The sequence below is a fragment of the Balaenoptera ricei genome, chromosome 11 (assembly GCF_028023285.1).
Source record: "Balaenoptera ricei isolate mBalRic1 chromosome 11, mBalRic1.hap2, whole genome shotgun sequence".
Taxonomy (NCBI): Eukaryota; Metazoa; Chordata; class Mammalia; order Artiodactyla; family Balaenopteridae; genus Balaenoptera; species Balaenoptera ricei.
This window is the reverse complement of record NC_082649.1, coordinates 16,257,334-16,281,251: the sequence shown is the minus strand read 5'-3', so window position 1 is coordinate 16,281,251 and position 23,918 is coordinate 16,257,334. Positions and strand designations below refer to the sequence as shown.

At 39.2% G+C, this 23,918-nt stretch overlaps 1 protein-coding gene across 2 annotated transcripts in view; it reads left to right on the top strand.

The window, feature by feature from the left end:
• MBOAT1 (membrane bound O-acyltransferase domain containing 1) overlaps nucleotides 1-23,918 on the top strand; it is a 110,591-nt gene that overhangs the window by 64,233 nt on the left and 22,440 nt on the right. For both annotated transcript variants that reach the window (XM_059940687.1, XM_059940686.1), the window contains exons 5-8: nucleotides 15,446-15,501; nucleotides 17,563-17,617; nucleotides 18,970-19,153; nucleotides 21,058-21,250. In XM_059940687.1, the coding sequence (XP_059796670.1) occupies nucleotides 15,446-15,501; nucleotides 17,563-17,617; nucleotides 18,970-19,153; nucleotides 21,058-21,250 (488 nt within the window). The remainder of the gene's footprint in view (nucleotides 1-15,445; nucleotides 15,502-17,562; nucleotides 17,618-18,969; nucleotides 19,154-21,057; nucleotides 21,251-23,918) is intronic.

Here is a 23,918-nt window from a genome sequence, read left to right as displayed (position 1 = left end):
CTTTGCTGTGCAAAAGCTTTTAAGTTTCATTAGGTCTCATTTGTTGATTTTTGTTTTTATTTCCATTTCTCTAGGAGGTGGGTCAAAAAGGATCTTGCTGTGATTTATGTTATGGAGTGTTCTGCTTGTGTTTTCCTGTAAGAGTTTCATAGTGTCTGGCCTTACATTTAGGTCTTTAATCCATTTTGAGTTTATTTTTGTGTATGGTGTTAGGGAGTGTTCTAATTTCATTCTTTTACATGTAGCTGTCCAGTTTTCCCAGCACCACTTATTGAAGAGGCTTTCTTTTCTCCACTGTATATTCTTGCCTCCTTTATCAAAGATAAGGTGACCATATGTGCATGGGTTTATCTCTGGGCTTTCTATCCTGTTCCATTGATCTATATTTCTCTTTTTGTGCCAGTACCATACTGTCTTGATTACTGTAGCTTTGTAGTATAGTCTGAAGTCAGGGAGTCTGATTCCTCCAGCTCTGTTTTTCTTTCTCAAGATTGCTTTGGCTATTCGGGGTCTTTTGTGTTTCCAAATAAATTGTGAAATTTTTTGTTCTAGTTCTGTGAAAAATGCCATTGGTAGTTTGATAGGGATTGCACTGAATCTGGAGATTGCTTTGGGTAGTATAGTCATTTTCACAATATTGATTCTTCCAATCCAAGAACATGGTGTACCTATCCATCTGCTTGGATCATCTTTAATTTCTTTCATCAGTGTCTTATAGTTTTCTGCATACAGGTCTTTTGTCTCCTTAGGTAGGTTTATTCCTAGGTATTTTATTCTTTTTGTTGCAATGGTAAATGGGAGTGTTTCCTTAATTTCTCTTTCAGATTTTTCATCATTAGTGTACAGGAATGCAAGAGACTTCTGTGTATCAATTTTGTATCCTGCTACTTTACCAGATTCATTGATTAGCTCTAGTAGTTTTCTGGTAGCATCTTTAGGATTCTTTATGTATAGTATCATGTCATCTGCAAACAGTGACAGTTTTACTTCTTCTTTTCCTATTTGGATTCCTTTTATTTCTTTTCTTCTCTGATTGCTGTGGCTAAAACTTCCAAAACTATGTTGAATAGTAGTGGTGAGAATGGGCAATCTTGTCTTGTTCCTGATCTTAGAGGAAATGGTTTCAGTTTTTCACCATTGAGAACGATGTTGGCTCTGGGTTTCTCATATATGACCTTTATTATGTTGAGGTAAGTTCCCTCTATGCCTACTTTCTGGAAGGTTTTTATCATAAATGGGTGTTGAATTTTGTCAAAAGCTTTTCCTGCATCTATTGAGATGATCATATGGTTTTTCTCCTTCAATTTGTTAATATGGTTTATCACTTTGATTGATTTGTGTATATTGAAGAATCCTTGCATTCCTGAGATAAACCCCACTTGATCATGGTGTATGATCCTTTTAATGTGCTGTTGGGTACTTTCTGCTAGTATTTTGTTGAGGATTTTTGCCTCTATGTTCATCAGCGATATTGGCCTGTAGTTTTCTTTTTTTGTGACATCTTTGTCTGGTTTTGGTATCAGGGTGATGGTGGCCTCATAGAATGAGTTTGGGAGTGTTCATCCCTCTGCTATATTTTGGAAGAGTTTGAGAAGGATAGGTGTTAGCTCTTCTCTAAATGTTTGATAGAATTCACCTGTGAAGCCATCTGGTCCTGGGCTTTTGTTTGTTGGAAGATTTTTAATCACAGTTTCAGTTTCAGTGCTTGTGATTGGTCTGTTTATATTTTCTATTTCTTCCTGGTTCAGTCTCAGAAGGTTGTGCTTTTCTAAGAATTTGTCCATTTCTTTGAGGTTGTCCATTTTATTGGCATAGAGTTGCTTGTGGTAATCTCTCATGATCCTTTGTATTTCTGCAGTGTCAGTTGTTACTTCTCCTTTTTCATTTCTAATTCTATTGATTTGAGTCTTCTCCCTTTTTTCTTGATGAGTCTGGCTAATGGTTTATCAATTTTGTTTATCTTCTCACAGAACCAACTTTTAGTTTTATTGATCTCTGCTATCATTTCCTTCATTTCTTTTTCATTTATTTCTGATCTGATCTTTATGATTTCTTTCCTTCTGCTAACTTTGGGGTTTTTTTTGTTCTTCTTTCTCTAATTGCTTTAGGTGTAAGGTTAGGTTGTTTATTTGAGGTTTTTCTTACTTCTTGAGGTAGGATTGTATTTCTATAAACTTCCCTCTTAGAACTGCTTTTGCTGCATCCCATATGTTTTGGGTAGTCGTGTTTTCATTGTCATTTGTTTCTAGGTATTTTTTGATTTCCTCTTTGATTTCTTCAGTGAACTCTTGGTTATTTAGTAGTATATTGTTTAGCCTCCACGTGTTTGTATTTTTTACGGATTTTTTTCCTGTAACTGATATCTAGTCTCATAGCGTTGTGGTCGGAAAAGATACTTGATACGATTTCAATTTTCCTAAATTTACCAAGGCTTGATTTGTGACCCAAGATATGATCTATCCTGGAGAATGTTCCATGAGCACTTGAGAAGAAAGTGTATTCTGTTGTGTTTGGATGGAATGTCCTATAAATATCAATGAAGTCCATCTTGTTTAATGTATGATTTAAAGCTTGTGTTTTCTTATTTATTTTCATTTCGGATGATCTGTCCATTGGTGAAAGTGGGGTGTTAAAAGTCCCCTACTATAATTGTGTTACTGTCGATTTCCCCGTTTATGGCTGTTAGCATTTGCCTTATGCATTGAGGTGCTCCTATGCTGGGTGCATAAATATTTACAATTGTGTCTTGGATTGGTCCCTTGATTAGTATGCAATGTCCTTCTTTGTCTCTTGTAATAGTCTTTATTTTAAAGTCTATTTTGTCTGATATGAGAATTGCTACTCCAGCTTTCTTTTGAAAGCATAAGTCATGTGCTTATGGAATGGGGTGGATTTGGGGTTTGACAGCAGGGGAGGATGGAAATCAGTTCCTGTCCATTCCACTTTCAGTGGCATAGGCATAGTCATGATAAATTTCCTTAGGTGATGTTTGTTCTCTGGCATTTTTTGGATCTCCTTGTATTAAGAAATCTCTGACTTTACACACAAAAGTGTAGACTGTTTGAATGAGAAAGGACACTTTTGTTTGGGAAAGGATACAACAAAAATGTGTCTGCTCCTGTAAGTAGAATGTGATTTAGATCCCTGATTGTGGAGTGACCATACTTTATCCAGTTCTTGGAGGGTATGTCTTTTTTAAAAAAATTATAGGGCATTATTAAGCAGCAGCATTATTTTTTTTCCTGTCACCATAAATGCACAGTGCCTCACTGATATAAATCCATCTTCTTGGATAATGTCAGAAATATAAATGGAGGGGTACTTACTGAAATTGACAAGATGTTTTAAATCACAAATGGTCGATAAGAGAGATTCTTTTCCAGTGTCTAGTCTCATTAAGAACATGCAAGCAACCACCAGTTCTCCTTCAGAATGGAATTTGTTTAACACTACTATTTATTTTAGCCTAAAAATCTTATTCAGGATTTTGTTGAGGAATCAAGCAGTGATTTGAAGTTGAACCTGGCGTTTTAAAGCAGCCTGATGTGATAGCTATTCTCTTTTGAGCATGCATGTGAACCTATGTGCTTAACATACTTATTTAGAGTAAGAGCACAGACAGGAATTGAACAGGATTGGATCATGTCAGTGTTTGTGTCCAATGACGTATATATGTTTTTAATTTGGGGGGAGCACATAAACTTGTACTTCAGATGATTCTGGGGATCGCAGTTTTATTTACCATTCTGAAAGTAATCAAGACTGATGTTAATGGTGAGGATGACACACAAGATACACTTTTATTTGTGCTGCTAATGTAGTTTGTATCAATACATGTAGAAGCCAGTGTCCTCCGTGTTTTCTCTGTGAATATGGGTTATTAACAATACTGGATACAGCTGATTTCTCAGCAGAAACTCTGCAAGCCAGAAGGGAGTGGCATGATATACTTAAAGTGATGAAAGGGAAGAACCTACAACCAAGATTACTCTACCCGGCAAGGATCTCATTTAGATTTGATGGAGAAATCAAAAGCTTTACAGACAAGCAAAAGCTAAGAGAATTCAGCACCACCAAACCAGCTCTACAACAAATGCTAAAGGAACTTCTCTAAGTGGGAAACACAAGAGAAGAAAAGGACCTACAAAAACAAACCCAAAACAATTAAGAAAATGGTCATAGGAACATACATATCGATAATTACCTTAAACGTGAATGGATTAAATGCCCCAACCAAAAGACATAGACTGGCTGAATGGTTACAAAAACAAGACCCATATATATGCTGTCTACAAGAGACCCACTTTAGACCTAGGGACACATACAGACTGAAAGTGAGGGGATGGAAAAAGATATTCCATGCAAATGGAAATCAAAAGAAAGCTGGAGTAGCTATACTCATATCAGATAAAATAGACTTTAAAATAAAGAATGTTACAAGAGACAAGGAAGGACACTACATAATGATCAAGGGATCAATCCAAGAAGAAGATATAACAATTATAAATATATATGCACCCAACATAGGAGCACCTCAATACATAAGGCAACTGCTAACAGCTATAAAAGAGGAAATCGACAGTAACACAATAATAGTGGGGGACTTTAACACCTCACTTACACCAATGGACAGATCATCCAAAATGAAAATACATAAGGAAACAGAAGCTTTAAATGACACAATAGACCAGATAGATTTAATTGATATATATAGGACATTCCATCCAAAAACAGCAGATTACACGTTCTTCTCAAGTGCACACGGAACATTCTCCAGGATAGATCACATCTTGGGTAACAAATCAAGCCTCAGTAAATTTAAGAAAATTGAAATCATATCAAGCATCTTTTCTGACCACAACGCTATGAGATTAGAAATGAATTACAGGGAAAAAAACGTAAAAAAGACAAACACATGGAGGCTAAACAATACGTTACTAAATAACCAAGAGATCACTGAAGAAATCAAAGAGGAAATCAAAAAATACCTAGAGACAAATGACAATGAAAACACGACGACCCAAAACCTATGGGATGCAGCAAAAGCAGTTCTAAGAGGGAAGTTTATAGCTATACAAGCCTACCTAAAGAAACAAGAAAAATCTCAAGTAAACAATCTAACCTTACACCTAAAGAAACTAGAGAAAGAAGAACAAACAAAACCCAAAGTTAGCAGAAGGAAAGAAATCATAAAGATCAGAGCAGAAATAAATGAAATAGAAACAAAGAAAACAATAGCAAAGATCAATAAAACTAAAAGTTGGTTCTTTGAGAAGATAAACAAAATTGATAAGCCATTAGCCAGACTCATCAAGAAAAATAGGGAGAGGACTCAAATCAATAAAATCAGAAATGAAAAAGGAGAAGTTACAACAGACACCACAGAAATACAAAGCATCCTAAGAGACTACTACAAGCAACTTTATGCCAATAAAATGGACAACGTGGAAGAAATGGACAAATTCTTAGAAAGGTATAACCTTCCAAGACTGAACCAGGAAGAAACAGAAAATATGAACAGACCAATAAAAAAAAAAAAAAATTCATTTGTAGAGGAATCTTTTAATAACAAGCTCCTGGGAGATGAAGACCTCAAAGAACATGATCTATAACAAAATGACTCTGTTTACCAGAAAAGACACCTTCACAAAGATGCCTGGCGACCTCAGTGGAAAGGACCATATCAGGAATTATTAACTAAACCGTGTGCAGTGAAACTTGCTCCCATTGACTCATGGATCCATATACCTCATTTTAAAAGTTTTCACAGTCCTGACTGGATCTCTCACCCTATTGGTGACTTCCAACTGAAGCTAACTGGAAACAAACAAACAAACAAAAGCTTTCCTGGGTCAGAAGCAGACAACACCTGAAGTAAACAACTCTCCCAAGAATACAGACCAGGCCAGAGTACTTCATGCCTGACATCTATGACATTGGGGAATTCTGTCTAATTTATGTGAGGATATGCTCCTAGCCCTATTACATACTGTGGGATTGCTACAGTGGTGGTTTTGGTGAAACTTTTGCAGGTGTTATAATTTTAGCAATTACCCAAGTGGCTGTTACTTTATTTTCCTTAATTTTCCTCATGTATAATCTACTATTAGTTGCAGTGATCCTACAAATTCTCAATATAATTAAATATTATCATTTTAAAAAAGTATATTCCTGCCACGAGAAGAACTCACAGAAGACATCTGGCATTTTCCTGATCCTTTTATAGCCCTAGCCCACTGGTCCCCAATATAATCTAATCACCATCATGTGACCTTTAAAATCCTTCCTGACTGTTCTACTGTTTCCTGTCTCTACCATTCATTCATGTACCTGGAAAGACAATGTTATTTTCCAAATATCTGTTTCTTGCTACTTAAGGAAATTTACCTGAGTGTTGGATACGTCATCATTTACCTACTGGGTCCTTTGCAAAAAATAATGACCCCATCACTGTGACCAATTTCACCAATGTACCTAACTTTACCATGGGTCATAAAAGAGAACTCTCAGAGATTGCTTATTGAGTTCAGGTCTGTACCCAGTCCTAGCCCGTCCCTTGTTTCTTCCCAACCCCATGGGAAACAATTCCAAGGGACAGTGGGGAACCTAGATGTAACCAGTCTAATGCTTATGACTATGATAAGTGTCAAAACATTTTTGCAAAAAAAAAAAAAAAACAAAAAACAATACTGGAACATTTACTGTTCTTCCCGGGAAAGCTCAACAACTGCTTGTAATAAAGCTGATAACTTGATTCCTTTTAAGTTGGTGATAGTGAACAGATTCCTTTTTGCTCACAGAAGGGTGCAAATCGAGTTTTCTTCTGAGGGAAGAAGCAAGAAGGAACCTTAATTCCTTTTGCAGGCGAGGCCAGATTCAGGCAGATAATTGCTCTCCCATCATGTTGGCAATTTGGGTTACCCATGTGTTTTTGAAAACATTATGAAATGAGAACTCATACACTGCTAGTGGGAGTATAAATTGGTACAACCGTTCTGGAAGGCAAGTTAGCCATAAATTTTAAGCAAGAATTTTTTTAAAGTTTATATCCTATAATAGGATAAATTCCTAGGAACTGAATTACCTTAAGGAAATCTAATTTATTCATAAGCGTGTTCAACTGTTGTCGATAATAGTGCAAAATTGCAAGCTCCTAATTGGTCCAAAAGAGGTGAATGATTAAATTATGGTACTAATATACATCCATTAAAAATGATATCTTCAAAGAATACTTAATGACATTGGAAAATGCTTACAATATAATGGAAAATCAAAACCACAAAACAAATACATGTATTAAGATTCCATTTTTATGAATGTGGACACGTGTAGAAAAAAGAGTGGAAGGAAATAATAAATGCTAAGACAGTGATTCTGTCTGGGGTTGGGGGGTGGTCTTTATTGGTGATTTTAATAATTGTTTTATTATTTTATATGATTATAATAATAAATTCTAAATGTTATTTAAATATATTTGAATGCATACTATGCATGCATATCATGGTGAACTGCAGCCTACACCAGTGGAACAATAGCCGTTTGTGTTCCTGGTTATCCTGTTGGGCATTCTAGAAGTATCACTTGCCCACATCCCTTGGAGTAGTGGAGGTCGTTGCCCTATTGTTCCAGGCGAGATGTTTTCCTCTGTTGGTTTATGATATCCTGATCACTCCATCTAACCAGCCCAGTATGTGCAAATAACTGGGTTCTGTAATATGAACAAAAGAAGAGATTTGCAAAGAGATTTCCAGATTAGTGTATTTCATGTTTCTCCTTCAGTCTGCTGCCAGCTTTTCAGTCATTAGCACCATCACTTGGAATTTAATTCTGAGGACATGAGTATAAGTTATACCAAGTATATTTGGTGGGTTCCTGTTAAAATGGAGAGCTGGTGATTTTGTTGTTGTTGAGTGCCAAAGTATAGCGATTAGATGGGTGTGAACAGATACCAGTGAACTCTGCAGTGAGTCCAGAGGAGTTTCCATTGCCTTCATTTGCAGCCCTAGGAAGCCTGGTGGAAACATGTACTTTCTTTGCTGTGACTCCAGGAGTCCCTTGTTTTCTTCCCCCAGGCTGGCATAGTTGATAGGAGTTTGGGAGCATTGTACTAAAGGTGTAATATCATCACCCCCGTCTTCAGTAATCCAGGGAGCAGGGGGATACTGGAGGGGCAGAAGCAACAGCCTCCTGTCCGTCCCTCAGCTCTTGGGTCTGGGCCATGGGCTGCAGTTTGCATTGTATCTTGGCGCCCCTAGTTGTTGTGCAAGATCCAGCCCCGTCCTAGATTGCGGCTCATTGGAAGTTTGTTGTACTTGGATTCTCCCATCCTGTCAAACTTCTTGCTGGCCTGCCTCCTTGCTTTCCTAGTATGTATGCATTGTAAGTGGATTTGTATTATAAGCAAAGAACTGATGAAAATATAAAGTATAACTTTTTGCGTCTAAAATTACCTGTTAGGGAAAATAAGATCCTTGAATGTCAGATTTGGCTTGATGCTGTCCAGCCAGCTGTGATTGGTTGGCTCTTTTGACACCTCTAACTGATGACTGCATCATCCCATTGTTCCATCCTAGCTTTACCAGGACAGAGAACTTAACCACTTAAGGTCCAAAGATTAAGGTAAAATACGCAGGTTATACTGGAATACTGCTCAAAACAGAGTTTTGCTTAGTGTTTTAAAAACAGGTTATCTTTTGTTGGGAGTTGATATGGGAAATGGAAATGGATGAATGGGTACCACTACTGGTAAATTGCCCGAAGTCTGTATCAGAAGGCATTGATTTTGTGTGTGTGTGTGTGTGTGTGTGTGTGTGTGTGTGTGTGTGGTGGGGAGAGCAGAGTGGCATAGTTCTTTCTTTTTACTTTAAACATATCTCCATCTGCCTGTTTTCCCTGTACTTTAGTTCCCCCTATATTTCTTTATCCAAATTAGACTAATAATTTTAGGTTCAGGAAGAAAAATTTTTCTTCAGCTTTTTTTTTTTTTTATCATGAAAAAAATTCACAGGACAAAAGAGAAGTGGCCCCCATCTCAACCCTGCTGGACTCAAACCTTGGTTTCTGATTGGTCAGGTGGTTCCCATAGATTCAAGGGCAGGGGCTTCTGACTGGTGAGTGTGTAAAAATCCAAGGACAGGGCCTACTTCTCAGGGGGTGGATAATCTGAGTACAGCTAAGCTTCTAAGGCCTCATTGTCCTGAGGAAGTCCTTTGGCTGCATCAAGGAGCCTTTCTGTGTCCTTCGTGTGCTTGTAGTATGTGCTTCTATCTCCTGGGTTTTGTATTTCTGCCGGAAAAAGCATGAATTCCGATCACAGACCAACAAACGCGTCTTAGATTATATTATGTTTTAATTGAAATGCAACATCGATGGTATTTGAGTGTTTTTTAAATTTATTTATTTATTTATTTATTTAGGCTGCATTGGGTCTTCGTTGCTGCGCGCGAGCTTTCTCTAGTTGCAGCAAGCGGGGGCTACTGTTCGTTGCGGTGCGCGGGCTTCTCATTGCGGTGGCTTCTCTTGTTGCAGAGCACGGGCTCTAGGCACGCTGGCTTCAGTAGTTGTGGTACACGGGCTCAGTAGTTGTGGCACACGGGCTTAGTTGTTCCGCGGCATGTGGGATCTTCTCGGATCAGGGCTCAAACCGGTGTCCCCTGCATTGGCAGGTGGATTCTTAACCACTGTGCCACCAGGGAAGTCCCGGTATTTGAGTTTTATCTTAAGTCGGGAACTCTATAGATTTGACTCTGAAATCTCAGTAAGCTGTGCAGTCTGAGTTTGGCATCTGATCTACCCATCGGTTTAAATAAATTGATCAGTGAAAAGCGTTCAGAATGGACTTCCTCTGAACAGGAGCATATGGCGCTCTTCCTTACACCCCCAGAAAAGTAAGAATGTAGAAGTTGTCTAACTCCATTTCCTTTTCTGCAAGTTGTCAGTATGTTGTGTTTTATAAGCCCATGATCACATGTGTGAGTCGCTTCTTATTTAAGTTGCTAGAAACTTCTTCAGATGTTTAAAACAGAAGCAATATATTATTAAAAGTATAGTCTGGATGATCGGTAACAAAATTTGATCTATAGCTTCTTATTTTTTCCCCCAAAAGGGAGATTTTTTTTCCCCTAAAGAATGATAACAATGTGGTTCTTACATAGGCCCAAAGGCACAGATTGAACATGGAGTAATTTTTACTTATGATTTATTCAGTAGTGTGTATTGCATTAGCCTGGGTTCTCTGAGAAGCAGACGCCAACGTGGGAACAGATGTATGAGATTTGTTGGGTGAAATACCTGTGGGGGAAAACAGGGAGGGCACTGGATGAGGCTGGGAGAGCCATCAGATTAAAATGCACATCTCACCCCTGAGATGGGAGAGGGAAGGAAGGAAGGGAGGTCTTGGACTGCAGTGCAGTTCTGAGCCTGTTTCAGCGAGTTCAAGGATAAGTCCTCGAGCTGGAATTCCCTGGCTGAGGAGCGCCACGCCTGGTCTGGGGGGCGTGGCTACCCTGCTGTGCTCAGTCATTGGCTGGACGCAGCCTCAGGGAGGCGTGGGAGGAGCCCCATCAAGGTGGTGGCGTCAGAGGATGCAGCTGCAGCCAGTTACGTACCCCCAGCAGCCAATCTGAGAGGTGCTTTCTCATGCCCACCACTTCTGCGAATAGACTCTAAATGCTTTGCTGAACATGTGCCTAATTATGGAATACATTAAATCTAACCCCAGAAAGAGGAAAACAAATGTTACATTTCTGTAGAGGCAGAAGGTCAGGCTAATTCCATGACACATTTCCTTTATGGATATATCAATTTTTTAGACCCTTTTAAAGTGAAGTTGTGAATTAAATCAAATGTAGGAACTTGGTTTGCAAATTGCATGGTCACCAGAATGTGTGTCTCAAAACACAAAAAATTTGTGCTGGGCTTTGTGTAAGGAAGGCTGGGTGTTTAAGTCCTATTAGTGATTCCTCAGGCTTACAACCTTACAGGGAAAAAAAGCACAAAGAGGCTTTGAAAACAAAAACAGTCATATTTGGCAACTACATTGAATGTAATGCTTAGTGTGAGTCCCTTTTGAGAAAAACAGCTCCCGGCATCTGTTATACATTCTGGGTCGGAGGTATTGTTGAGTATCAAGAAGATGGGCTGTGACGTTATATATTTGTTTGTAAGACGAAATTGCTCTTGTAGAAAGTTTTGATGTAATCCTTATTTCTAGGACCCAAACCTCGGTGTTCTGGAAGCAGTTATTTTTCTCACTATACAAGAGAGTGGTCAAAATTAGTGTCAGCTGTGAGCATGTCTTGCTGCCCTAGAATGACCACTTTGGGGGCTCCCTTGTCTGCCACCCCCCACTTCTCCCCAGTCCTGGAGAGCAAGTCACCCCTCCCTTCCACAGTCAGACAACTCACTCCCCCTTCTCTTCGCCTTACACAACATTAGGAAGCTTGTTTCAAACGCTGGCCACTGGACTTTTACAAATAAGATATAAAGTTGGGCGTAGGTGTTAAGATTTCAAAGGGCATTTGTTGACACTTTCTTTAAAATAGTTTATCTTATTAGTTTATATTGACAGTTTAAAATATTACATGCTTGTTATTTTAAAGAGATGGAAAATGGAAATGAGAACGAGAGGAATTAAAGAAAATGGACTCACAGAGAGGTGGCCGAGTGCAGTGGACACATCAGCCTTGGCCTAAAGATGGTTTGCGTCTGATCCCATCCTGCCACACCTGGGCATGGCCTGAGCTCAGGGCACAGAGGCTGTGCGGCATCCTAGGTTTATCCCAGAGATGCTGTCACAGGACGTTGACCAAACCTCAGCTTTCTATGTAAATGAGTCATCAGTCCATACGGGTCAGAGATGGCAAATTCAATAAGAAGCTATGAGAATGGAGATCAGATAACCAGGCTAAACTTAGAAGGTTTGAAGGAAAGTAGGGTAGTTGGGCAGTGGGATGTTATCTCGTCTCATTGGGCAAGGATAGAGCTATTAAAGGTACTAAGCTAGGCTAGATGATTGGAAAAACAGATGTCTTTTTTTAAATTAATTTTTTATTGGAGTATAGTTGATTTACAATGTTGTGTTCATTTCTGCTGTGCAGCAAAGTGAGTTGGTTATATATACACATATATCCACTCGTTTTTAGATTTTATTCCCATATAGGTCATTACAGAGTATTGAATAGAGTTCCCTGTGCTATTCAGTAGGTTCTTATTAGTTATCTGTTATCTGTTCTACATATAGTAGTGTGTATATGTCAAACCCAGTCTCCCAATTTATCCTTCCCTCCCTTACCCTCCCTGGTAACCACAAGTTTGTTTTCTACATCTGTGACTCTATTCTGTTTTGTAAATAGGTTCCTTTGTACCATTTTTTAGATTCCACATATAAGCAATATGATATTTGCCTGTCTTTGTCTGACTTACTTCACTATGACAATCTCTAGGTCCAACCACGTCGCTGCAAATGGCATTTTTCATTCTTTTTTATGGCTGAGTAATATTCCAGTGTGTGTGTGTGTGTGTGTGTGTGTGTGTGTGTGTGTACACACTACATCGTCTTTATCCATTCCTCCATTGATGGACATTTAGGTTGATTCCATGTCCTGGTTATTGTAAATAGTGCTGCAATGAACATCGGGGTACATGTGTCTTTTTGAATTATGGTTTTCTCTGGATATATGCCCAGGAGTGGGACTGCTGGATCATATGGTAGCTCTATTTTTAGTTTTTTAAGGAACCTCCATACTGTTCTCCATAGTGGCTGTACCAATTTACATTCCCACCAACAGTGTAAGAGGGTTCCCTTTTCTCCACACCCTCGCCAGCATTTGTTGTTTGTAGATTTTTTTGATGATGGCCAGTCTAACCAGTGTGAGGTGATACCTCATTGTAGTTTTGATTTGCATTTCTCTAATAATTAGTGATGTTGAGCGGCTTTTCATGTGCCTCTTGGCCATCTGTATGTCTTCTTTGGAGAAATGTGTATTTAGATCTTCTGCCCATTTTTTGATTGGGTTGTTTGTTTTTTTTGATATTGAACTGCATGTGCTATTTGTATATTTTGGAGATTAATCCCTTGTCAGCTGCTTCGTTTGCAAATATTTTCTCCCATTCTGTGGGTTTTCTTTTTGTTTTATTGATGGTTTCCTTCAAAGTGTAAAAGCTTTTAAGTTTAATTAGGTCCCATTTGTTTATTTTTATTTTCATTACTCTCAGAGGTGGATCGAAAAAGATCTTCCTGCAATTTATGTCAGAGACTGTTCTGCCTATGTTTCCAAGAGTTTTATAGTGTCTGGCCTTACATTTAGATCTTTAATCCATTTTGAGTTTATTTTTGTGTATGGTGTTAGAGAATGTTCTAGTTTCTTTTACATGTAGCTGTTCAGTTTTCAGGTGTCATTTTAATTGCAGCTTTACTGAGATATAATTCACATACAATGCAATTCACCCACTTAAAGTATACAATTCAGCAGGTTTTAACACATATGCAGAGTGAACTTACAGAGTGTAACCATTTTACCACAGTTAATTTTACAACATTTTCATCACCCACCCAACCCAAAGAAACCTGTATGCATTAGCTATCACTCCTCATTTCCTCCCAATTCCCCCAGACTTAGGCAACCAGCAATCCATTTCTCTGTGGATTTGCCTAGTCTAGATATTTCATATAAATGGAATCATATAATATGTGGCCATTTATGTCTGGCTTTTTTTACTTAGCATAGTGTTTTCAAGGTCTATCCATGTTGTAGCATGTATCAGTACCTTATTGTTTTTATTGCTGAATAATATTCTATTAGAGGGACATATCACATTTTATTTATCCATTCATCAGTTGATGGACATTTGGGTTATTTCTTTTTGGGCTGTTATGAATAATGTTGCTCTGAACATGTATGTACAAGTTTTTGTGTAGACATGTTTTTATTTCTCATGGGTATACACCTAGGAGTGGAATTGCTTGGTCATGTGGTAATTCTATGTTTAACGTTTTGAGGAACTGCCAGACTGTTTCTCAGGTAGCTGCACCATTTAATATTCCCACCAGTAATGTGTGAGGGTTCCAATTCTCCACCTCGTGGCCAACACAATCTGTGCTTTTGATTCTGGTCATCCTAGTGCTTGCGAAGTCGTATTTCATTGCGGTTTTGATTTGCATTTCTCTGATGGTTGATTACTACTGAGCATCTTTTCATGTGCTTATTCACCATTTGTATATCTTTTTTTAATATAAATGTCCATTCAGATCCTTTGGCCATTCTTAAATTGTTACTTTTGTCTTTTTATTATTGAGTTGGAAGTGTTCTTTATATAGTCTAGTACGAGTTCCTTAGCAGATATATGATTTGCACATATTTTCATGCACCCTGTGAATTTCACTTTCTTGGTTGTGTGTGTCCTTTGAAGCACAAAATTTTAAGTTTTAATGATATCCATTTAATCTATTTTTTCCTTTTGTTACTTGTGCTTTTGGTGTTACATCTAAGAAGTCATCGCCAAATCTAAGGTCATGAAGATTTATGCCTGTGTTTTCTTCTAACAGTTTTATAGTTTAGCTCTTATATTTAGGTCTTTGGACCATTTTTAGTTACTTTTTGTATGCTTTTTATGTGGATATCTAGTTGTCCCATCACTATTTGTTGAAAAGACTATTGCTTCCATTGAATTATCTTTTTTTGTGGGTGTGATTTTTTTTAACATCTTCATTGAGTATAATTGCTTTACAATGTTGTGTTAGTTTCTGCTACAGTGAATCAGCTATATGTATACATATATATGGGGATATAGGTATACACTGAATTATCTTGACATGCTTGTTGACATGGGTGTCACTTCTTAGGCTTGTATTTGATGGCTTTTTTCAAAATAAGATTGGTGCTATTTTTGGTCACTAAATGGTTTATTTACAGGCAGCTACATTTTACAAATGTATCTTTTACTATGTGTGAATGAAAGAGTTGCCTTTAAATAGAACAAAGCATGTTAGAGCATATTAGCATGAAGAAGCCAAAATACATATCCATCCAGGTGGAACCAGGGCACTGGTTTAGGTATCTCCCAAACCAGTGCTGCTTACACTTACATGTGCATTTGAATTCCATGGAGATCTTGTTAAAATGCAGGTTCTCATTTTCTGGGCTGGGAATGGAGTGTGAGAGTCTGTGTTTCTGACAAGCTCCAGGCGATGTCGGCAGTGCTGGTCCTAGAACTTAGCTTTGAGTAAGAACACAAGAGGGAGTTTCTACGGTGATCTTCTTGTTCACTGTTGCCTATCTACTTATTTAAAGTGATTTGGAAGGGAAAAAAAAATTGTTTGAATTCCATGGTTTTGTATTTTATTTCATAATTTTCAAGATGAAACACTACCATGCCCAGAAATGGAATAAATGTTTTCTCCAGTGGCAGTCCTGCCAATCTTGATTGTTTTCTATCTTCCTTTTAGGCCTTTGATGATTGTCACTCAGAAGATCACAACCTTGGCGTTCCAAGTTCATGACGGTGAGAAAAAGAGCCCTCCTTTTGGTTCTAAGAGTGAGCCTGACCTTCAGAGCTCTTCTTTTCTACTGTATACACAGTCCAAAGGTTAGACAAGGGCTGACAGATCTTGCCGTATCTTGTAAAAAAAATTTGCAGCCCACTTTAATCATAGCTTTTTACTTTCCCAGCTATTATTTACCATTTCCCTGCTGAATCCGTAGTCTTGGCTAAAATGTTTGTATTGAGAATGGTGGGTTTTCTGTTTAGCTTTACAGTGTTTTAAATTTAAGTTAATGTATGGTGCTCTCTGCCCCTCATTTCCAAATCCATTCAGAAGAAATGGAATCCTTTTTCTTTGGTTTAATCTCTGAGAAGCTCATGAGGTAATAAAAGGTTAAACAGCGTTGGCTAGTTAACCACTTTTTGGGGTGCGGCAGCTTGGAAAATTATCTAATGAGATTAGCCCAACCCTATAAAAAGCTGGGAAGAAAAAGAATCTTTTCTTTATATAAAACTGAACATTTTCTTCGCTCAGGCCCTTCCTGATAATGGCCAGAAAATGTGATTATTTCCACTGTTAATACTGGGTTCCAGGAAAGGAGGATGGCCCTTCCATCCAGGTGGAAGGTTTCAGTATGGGCTTAAGAGATGCCAGGTGCAATTAGTCAAGGTATCTTCTGCGGATGTGTACGGCTCTGGCAAATGCTTTCCGACTGTTGAAACTTCTTTATGTGTTGACGGGTTGGGAAGATTTAGTCTCTGCTAGTGAGTCTTCCTGTTTTTCCTTACAGCTGGGGAGCTGATTTAATTTCATTTTGACCCTGTTTATTCCTAGTTCATACTTGGCGATTTAGTCATTCTGTAGAGAACTGAGTAATTTTATTCTGAGGATGGAGTCTTTCTAGGGTGAGCAAATGTCCTGGTTTGCCCAGAACCAAGAGGTTTTCCAGGATATGAGATTTTTAGTGCCCACATTGGCAAAGTCCTGGGCAAAATGGGGTGAGTTGGTCGATATTTTTGTACCTGAAAACCATTTGGTAGTCGTTATAGACTCACATTAGCACCGTAAGTCAATAGCTAAAATCAATTTAATTCCTGGGATTGCCAGAGCTGTACTATTTGATGAGATCTTAGAAAAAAGTGAGTGTGATTTTTTTTTTAATTAACATTGCTTCTTGGTTTTGTTTTGTTTTTAATACATAGGCTTTTTGCCTAAATTTACTTTTTAAAGCATTCTCAGTTTACCCTGTTTTTTGGAACATCCCTTACATGCAGCAAAATGTTTATTTGCCTTTTTCTTTTTCTTTTTTTTCTTGTGTGTGGGAGGAACAAGTAAATTCCAGAAACACTCTGCCTTCTCTTAGGCATGTTTTTGAGTTGCCTTGATGGTCGGTAACCCTAATCAGTCTTAGCTGAATATACAGTTTTAAAGTCGACTTCTTCTGCTCTTAAGATGACAGTTCGGTTTCCTTGACTATTAGTTAACATACAGATTTTATAGGAAGCACAAATGTGATTTGGTTGGGAGTTTTTCTGGCATGGATGAGTTTTAAAAGAAGAAAAACCTCTTGATAATTCTTTTGTGTTTTCCGTGCATTCAGGGTTACGTTTCCTGTTTTTTTGGAAGAGGAAAGTCCCCTATTCCTTTCCCCATCCATTCCATTGCATTCCCAGCTTATACCAGGTATCTGCACCCAGCATAATCAGGAAGGCAGTTAGGCAGGTGCAGGCTGCAAAGGCAGGCTTATGTCTCTCATGGAGCAATGAAAACGTATACAGTGTGGTAAGGAGTGTATGAGGTGTGAAGGGTTCTCTGGGATCCATGTTCATACTGTGTGAATTAAAGCGGGGTAACCCCTGAATTCTCCCCTCTTCATAAGAACCTATAGAGACTTTCCTCCTCACACGTGTCCTTATAGGCAGCCCTTTGATCCACTGAAAAAAAATGGAGAACGGGGACTGTTTATGATTGATGAAACAAAAACGAATCACTTCTTTCAAATGAGTTTTTATAAGCCTCTTTAAGGATTAAGTTATCTACTTCACTTAAAACATCTTATTTCTCAATATTTCTTTTCATAGGATTAGGTCGAAAGGCTGAAGATCTTTCCACTGAGCAACATCAGCTTGCTGTAAAGTAAGTTTGACAGAATATTCTTGAGCCCTTTGGGTATCAGTATCCAGAGATATTCCTTAATATTGTTTATTGAATGAATCTGCTATTGATGGACACTTGGGTTGTCTACCAGTCTTTGGCTCTTATAAATGGTAAGCCATGATAACCTTGTCCATAGGTCATTTTAAATGGGTTTGGGTATAGCTGTGGGATAGATTCCCAGAACTGAGAGTGCTAGATCAAAGGGTAAATGGCTCTGTATTTTGTTAGTTTTACAGGATTCTCCTTCAGTGGGGTTGTTCTCTTTATTCCAAAATTATTTTTATTGGGCACGTGTCTGAGGGTTGTCAAGAAACAGTTGATTATCAGTGCCTATCAGTATGATTATGCTGGCATGAAGAGAGATAGGAAGTGGGGTTGGAGAGATAAATATGGGCTGGGGAATAGGAGGAAGGAGGAAGCTGAAGGCTGAAGGTGGACTTCGCGAGTGTTGATGTGTAGTAGAAAGGGGATGGGTATCAGAGAGGAAGGGAGGCCGTCTAAAGCAGGAGAATAACACTGACAGAGGAGCAGAAATGGCTTATGGGGTAGCACGTGGGGGAGAGTGGTGCAGCCATGGTGGAGGGTTCCCACCAGAGAGCAGCGGGAAATAACTGGGATATGTAAGAGAGGGTCCCAGCTCCATTCCTTCATTAAGAAATTGGGACTTGGAAGCAACGTAGAAAGTATCATTGGAAGAGTCTAATGAACCAAGTTCTTTGCTAAGCATCATGGGGGTATAAATGCTATAGGGCATCATTCCAGCGACTGGTTAGCAATGGCATTTGAGGAAGTCTTTCCCCACAATTCTGTCCTACTTGAAGAGCATGCCCTTTAAAAGGCCCTTAAAACATGAGACAGAACTGGTCTCTAGACAATTTTTTCCTGCCACTACCCTTGTCTGTTGTCCAGGACCTCGTGCCTGGATGCCAAAGCAGACAAGAGGCTGTTACAGCAGTAGTTTTGTGTGGCCTCAAGTGGAAACCGGTTCTACCCTTTTCTCTGGTAGACAGACAGCCAGGGTTGCTGAGAAAGAACATTTCCCAACCTCAGGGTTGCCTTTGGCCCACTCCTGGCCCTCCGCGTTTATAGCCGTGGGTGGCCAGCAGAGGGCGCCACGGAGTGCTGTGCCTTCTCTGCGCCACCCACCTCAATAACTTCCTTTCAACTAGATTTCTCCTTAGACGGATTTTTAAAGAACCACAACAAGGAAGGATCATGCCGCATTTAACAACCCACAAAGACAACACCTGTGTTTACGATCGGCATATTTGCAAATATGAGCGAAAAATCAAAGACTGAAGACCCTTTAACTTTTTACTTTATTTTCGCAGAGCAAAACCCTCCTTTTTGGAATACGTAAGCTACCTTCTCAACTTCATGAGTGTCATAGCGGGCCCTTGTAACAATTTCAAGGAGTATATAGCCTTCATTGAGGGGAGACATATACACATGAAGTTGCTGGAAGTGAACTGGAAGGAAAAAGGCTCCCACAGCCTGCCAGAACCTTCTCCCACTGTAAGTTTTTAGTGCCAAGTATTTACCCAGAGGTCCAGAAAATAGAGCTTTGCTGCCAGGGCTGACTGTCACTTTTAATTGTTCTAATTAAAAAGCCAAACAGTTTACCAGAAATCTTGGCCGATAACATTTTCCCCCTGTTTGTTTAAAATATCAATATTGGTATTTATTTGCAGTAGTTCTCTGTGTTGGAGCAACAGATGTTTATTTCACAGAGAAGCTCATTGGCTGGGAATATTGAAGCAATTAACCCATTTGTCAACCAGCCAATATTTAGTGCCTACAATGTGCCTATGACTGTGCTTGTTAACACATTCAAATTTATGAGTGTTTTCTCTTTATGAATAGAAATTCATAGACAGCCAAAAGATACTATGTCATAAATGGTGGAGGAGGAAAGAGTGGGACCAGAATAAATGTGCTTTTTATTGCAGATCCTGCTTTTACGGCAAGGAAAACCAGTTTTACACTGGCATGCCTGTAGTTTGGTCATACTGACTTTGAGAGAGTTTAGGTGGTTTTTTTAAATAATATTTTAATTTTAATCTGAAGTGTATTAACCTCAAATTAGTCAACATGCGCTTAATTCACTGAACGTTACAAATATGCTGAATTCATCCAAATCAAATATCCTATATTTAAGGGAAATCTGTAATTAATTGAAGGGATGGGGAACATTGGAAAGGGAGAAATTGAGGATAATTTAAATAGTTTTAAAGTGCTACCATCAGGCACCATTAAGTACTTGAAAATTTAAGTGATTGATTAATAAAGCATGCATTTTTGGAGAGTTTTGACACATTTGGGTCCTCTGCACTTTATGATTACTTAGATGTCTCGGCCCCAGCGGCTTTATTGACATAATCTAGGAGTGAGGCCACCGTGGCTGGGAGACATCAAAGTAACCACAGGTGTTTCTAGGGAGTATCTGTCACAGGAGTGCCACATTTCACATACTTGTATTTGGAAAATAATATTATTAGAGAGTCTTCACATCACCCTCCAAGGAGACTCTCGCATTTTTTGTGCACAGAGAACATGAAGCGGTGAGGTTGCACTTTGGCTTAGGACACACAGATGGGAGGGGCTGGTGCACACAAGCTGCTGGCCCGTCAGCGGTGTCACCATAGTTCAGCGTGGTGCGCGCTTAACGGGGAGGCCAGCCCAGCTCTCAGTCCCTTGTAAATATTCACGCGCTGAAACCCCAAGCCGCCCTCTGGAGGAGGTGCTATTGCTATCCCTATGTTACAAGTAAAAGAAGTCTGTTTTTATAAAGTTGGGAACTATAATTCTGTTGATGTTTGGAATGTCAGGGGAACCAGGCAAAACGACTCCATCCAGAGGAATTTAAAACCTCTGTATAGCTTAACCCCAGAGCAGACTACATGTAAACCATCCAGAAAGGTTTTCTAAAGCTTTCTACTACCTGCCCACGTCCTGGCTCAGACATGTAATCATGTGCACATAATCCTTCCCAACTAAGCCTCTGTGCTCCTTGCTGGCGATTCAAACCCATTTCCTTGGCTCTGCTGGCTGCAGGACCGCAAGGCCAATGGTTCTTTCTTTCTGATGGAAGATCGCCACCCTGTAATGTTACTGATTTCTCTTATGTTTTGGGTAATAAAACCACCTGCCCTTTGTTGGTAGAATGTGCTGGTAAAAGTTTTCTTTTGTTTTAGATCCATCCACCTCAGGTGTCAGAGGTGTATTCTGCATCTAAATATAGCACATAATGCCCATCATCCAATACGTGCCCTGAGGAAGAATGCCTTTTGCCACTCCTTCTGGAGAATATTGCCAAAGCAGCTTTGAAATGGCTTTGTTCTCAATGTGCCTTTGCTGAAATTGTTTTCCTCATACCAGTGTCTTCTGAATAGTTACCTCATTTTTCCCCCCATTTTCAGAGAGCCGTGATACACAAATTGTGCATGACCTTGGTGTCTCTCCTTTTGTTTTTGACGCTTACGAAGACCTTCCCTGTCACCTGCTTGGTTGACGACTGGTTTGTTCATAAAGCAAACTTTCTGACCCGACTCTGCTACTTATATGTTGTCATGCAAGCCTCGAAGCCCAAGTATTACTTTGCCTGGACGTTAGGTGAGTTTGTTGGAGGGTGCTAAATGAATGAGGGAAAAATGATACTCCTTGGATGGCTTGGCCAGAGCAACATTTGGATCACCTAATCTGAAAAAAGTCCAGTGCGTGATGGAAGGCAGTTGAGCCGGGGTCACTTTCTACCTTGCAGACTAACCGTCTTCTTTCCCGCAGCCCATAAACTCAATTATCTGTGATAAGGAGGAAGGAAATCCTGGCTGTTGTTATTAACAGACGTCAAAACCTGGAAGCTGCTGCTTCTACCAATCAAACTTGGAAAGCTAGGGAAAAATTCCGGCATGATCTGGCTTTCTGGTAATTTTTCTGGGTTGTCTGTAATACAGGATACACACTGACTTAATTTTATCAACACATGTGCTCATTTAGGTTACACTTCTTCTTTAAGAAATTGTTGGTTAAGCTTTATGCCTTAGAAAGAAACTGATTTCAAGTGACTTTGTTTTAAAGGTAGAAAGTTCAACTTAATTTGGTATTATCACACTTTTTTTTTCCTGTGAGATAACTTTAGTCAATATTAAGCTTTCATCTCTTTCCTTTTAAATAATTTTAGACCAGAAAAGTTGAAACCTTTGCTAAAGTGAGCAATAAACCTTCTGTTTGCTTACCAAGAATGGTAAAGTGTTTTGATAAGGCATGGTAACCCTATCTATTTCACATTTGGAACCCTTTCAGGAATGTAAGTTTAACACCTTAGCTGCCAGTGACCTGGGGCTTGATGTCAGGGAACAGTGACTTGGTTTATGAAGTCAAATAGATTATTAAACAGTTCCTAGTGCTTAGTCCATATTTCATAAGGGCACAGCACTTAATTGAGTTCTCTTCTCTCATTTCATGCTCCACGTTTATAGTCCCCAAATCAAGTTCGTAGCTACTGTTTTTTTTTCATTTATTATTTTTATTACGGTGAAATATACCTAATGTAAAAGTTGCCATTTTAACCATCTTTACTGTACGATTTAATGGCATTAAGTTCATTCACAGTGTTGTGCAACCATCATCACCACCATCCATCTCCAGAACTTTTCCTGAAACAGAAACTCTGTCCATTAAACAAAGCAATAACCCCCCATTCCTCTTTCTTCCCTGCTCCTGGTCCAAATTATTTTTAAAGGTCACAACGTTCAGAGACAAGTTCAGTCTAGTGCAGTATTTATGTTACACTTGACCAGAGAGAGACTTCAGAGCTTTTCCAAAATCTGCCGTGGGGGAAATTTTGTTTCTGGTCCCATTCAGTTTAATTCAAGGAGTTTTTTTGTGGAGTACCAGTCCGTGTGCTATGAGGAACTCAAAGGTGAGTAAGATATCTCATCCCTCAAGATCGTTACAGCCTGTGAGGACACAGATGCATACACCAATGAGGCAATACACGTCAGGAGCTGTCCCAGTAGTAGGATTACAGAGGGGATAATGTACATGGACTGGTCCTTGGGGAGGGCTTCCAGAGTCTCCTTGTATCTGATTCCTTTTTCTGCAGATGCTTTATTATTGAAAAATAATTTCCTTCATAGGTAGGCATTAGGCCTACTATGGATGGAATACTGGGCATATTTTTCTATGTGAAGTAGAGTTTTCGCTTTGCTCCAACCTTGAGAGAGAGAGAGAGAGAGAGAGAGAGAGAGAGAGAGAGTGTGTGTGTGTGTGTGTGTGTGTGTGTGTGTGTGTGTAATAGAATCTCACTCCTTTCCTAACTTCTACTTCTTCACTTTTCCTCCTTTTCTTTTCCCCTCTCCCTCCCCTTCCCACTCCCATATTCTGTATCCCAGGGCTTATGGGCTGGCTCCTGGACTAAAGCAGCTCCTGATTTAAGGAGGAAAGAAAGGCCATTCCGTAGTCTCATAGGGAAAGTCTAACACGAGGTGGGTTGTGCTGGCAGGGACCTGGGTGGGGAGGGGCTTACGGGGCACAGGGGTGTCTGCCATCAGTCTGCTCGTTGCGGAGTGACCCCAGATATTTGGAATAGAGGAGTGACCCCTTCCACGGACAGCTTTCTCCGTGGACTTACCTCTTTGTCTATTCTCCCCCACTGCCCTTTCTTTGTTGTTTCTCGTAGCTTCAGTAGAAGCACTTCATTACTTTGTATGGCCTCAATTTGAAGTTTGTTGTAGTTTAGATTGCATGGGCTGGTCTGAAATTAACCTTTGTATTATTTATGAGTAAAGAAGCAATGAATAGTGTAACAGGGAATGTTTAAACTGCTTAACTGAATAATTGTTTTATCCAGCTCCTTCAAACACCATTTACATATAATTGATGTACTAATTATACATGATTATAAATTTAATCCTTAAAGCTGGCCTCTTGATGAATCTCAGCTGAGATGCACTGTGTAGGCCTAGTTCTAGTTACCGTTTCTATTGAAAGAGTACAGCTATTTTCTTTGGACTTAGCATACGAGGCTGGTTGGTTGTTTTTCTTCTACTAATTCGTACTAATTAGTGAGACTCAATTTTAGCCCAGGCTGTGTTCTAAAGATCACAGATTCCAAAATATGGGTGTCCAAATGAATTTATCTTCAGTCATATGTTAGAGCCGTGTACAATGCAAGCGAAGCCAGTTTTAGACTGGTGAAATTAGAACCTCTGACTGCTCTAAAGCAAAAACCAGTCTTGGATACAGGGTAGCAGAATGCGCTAAGGGGAGCAGGGAATTC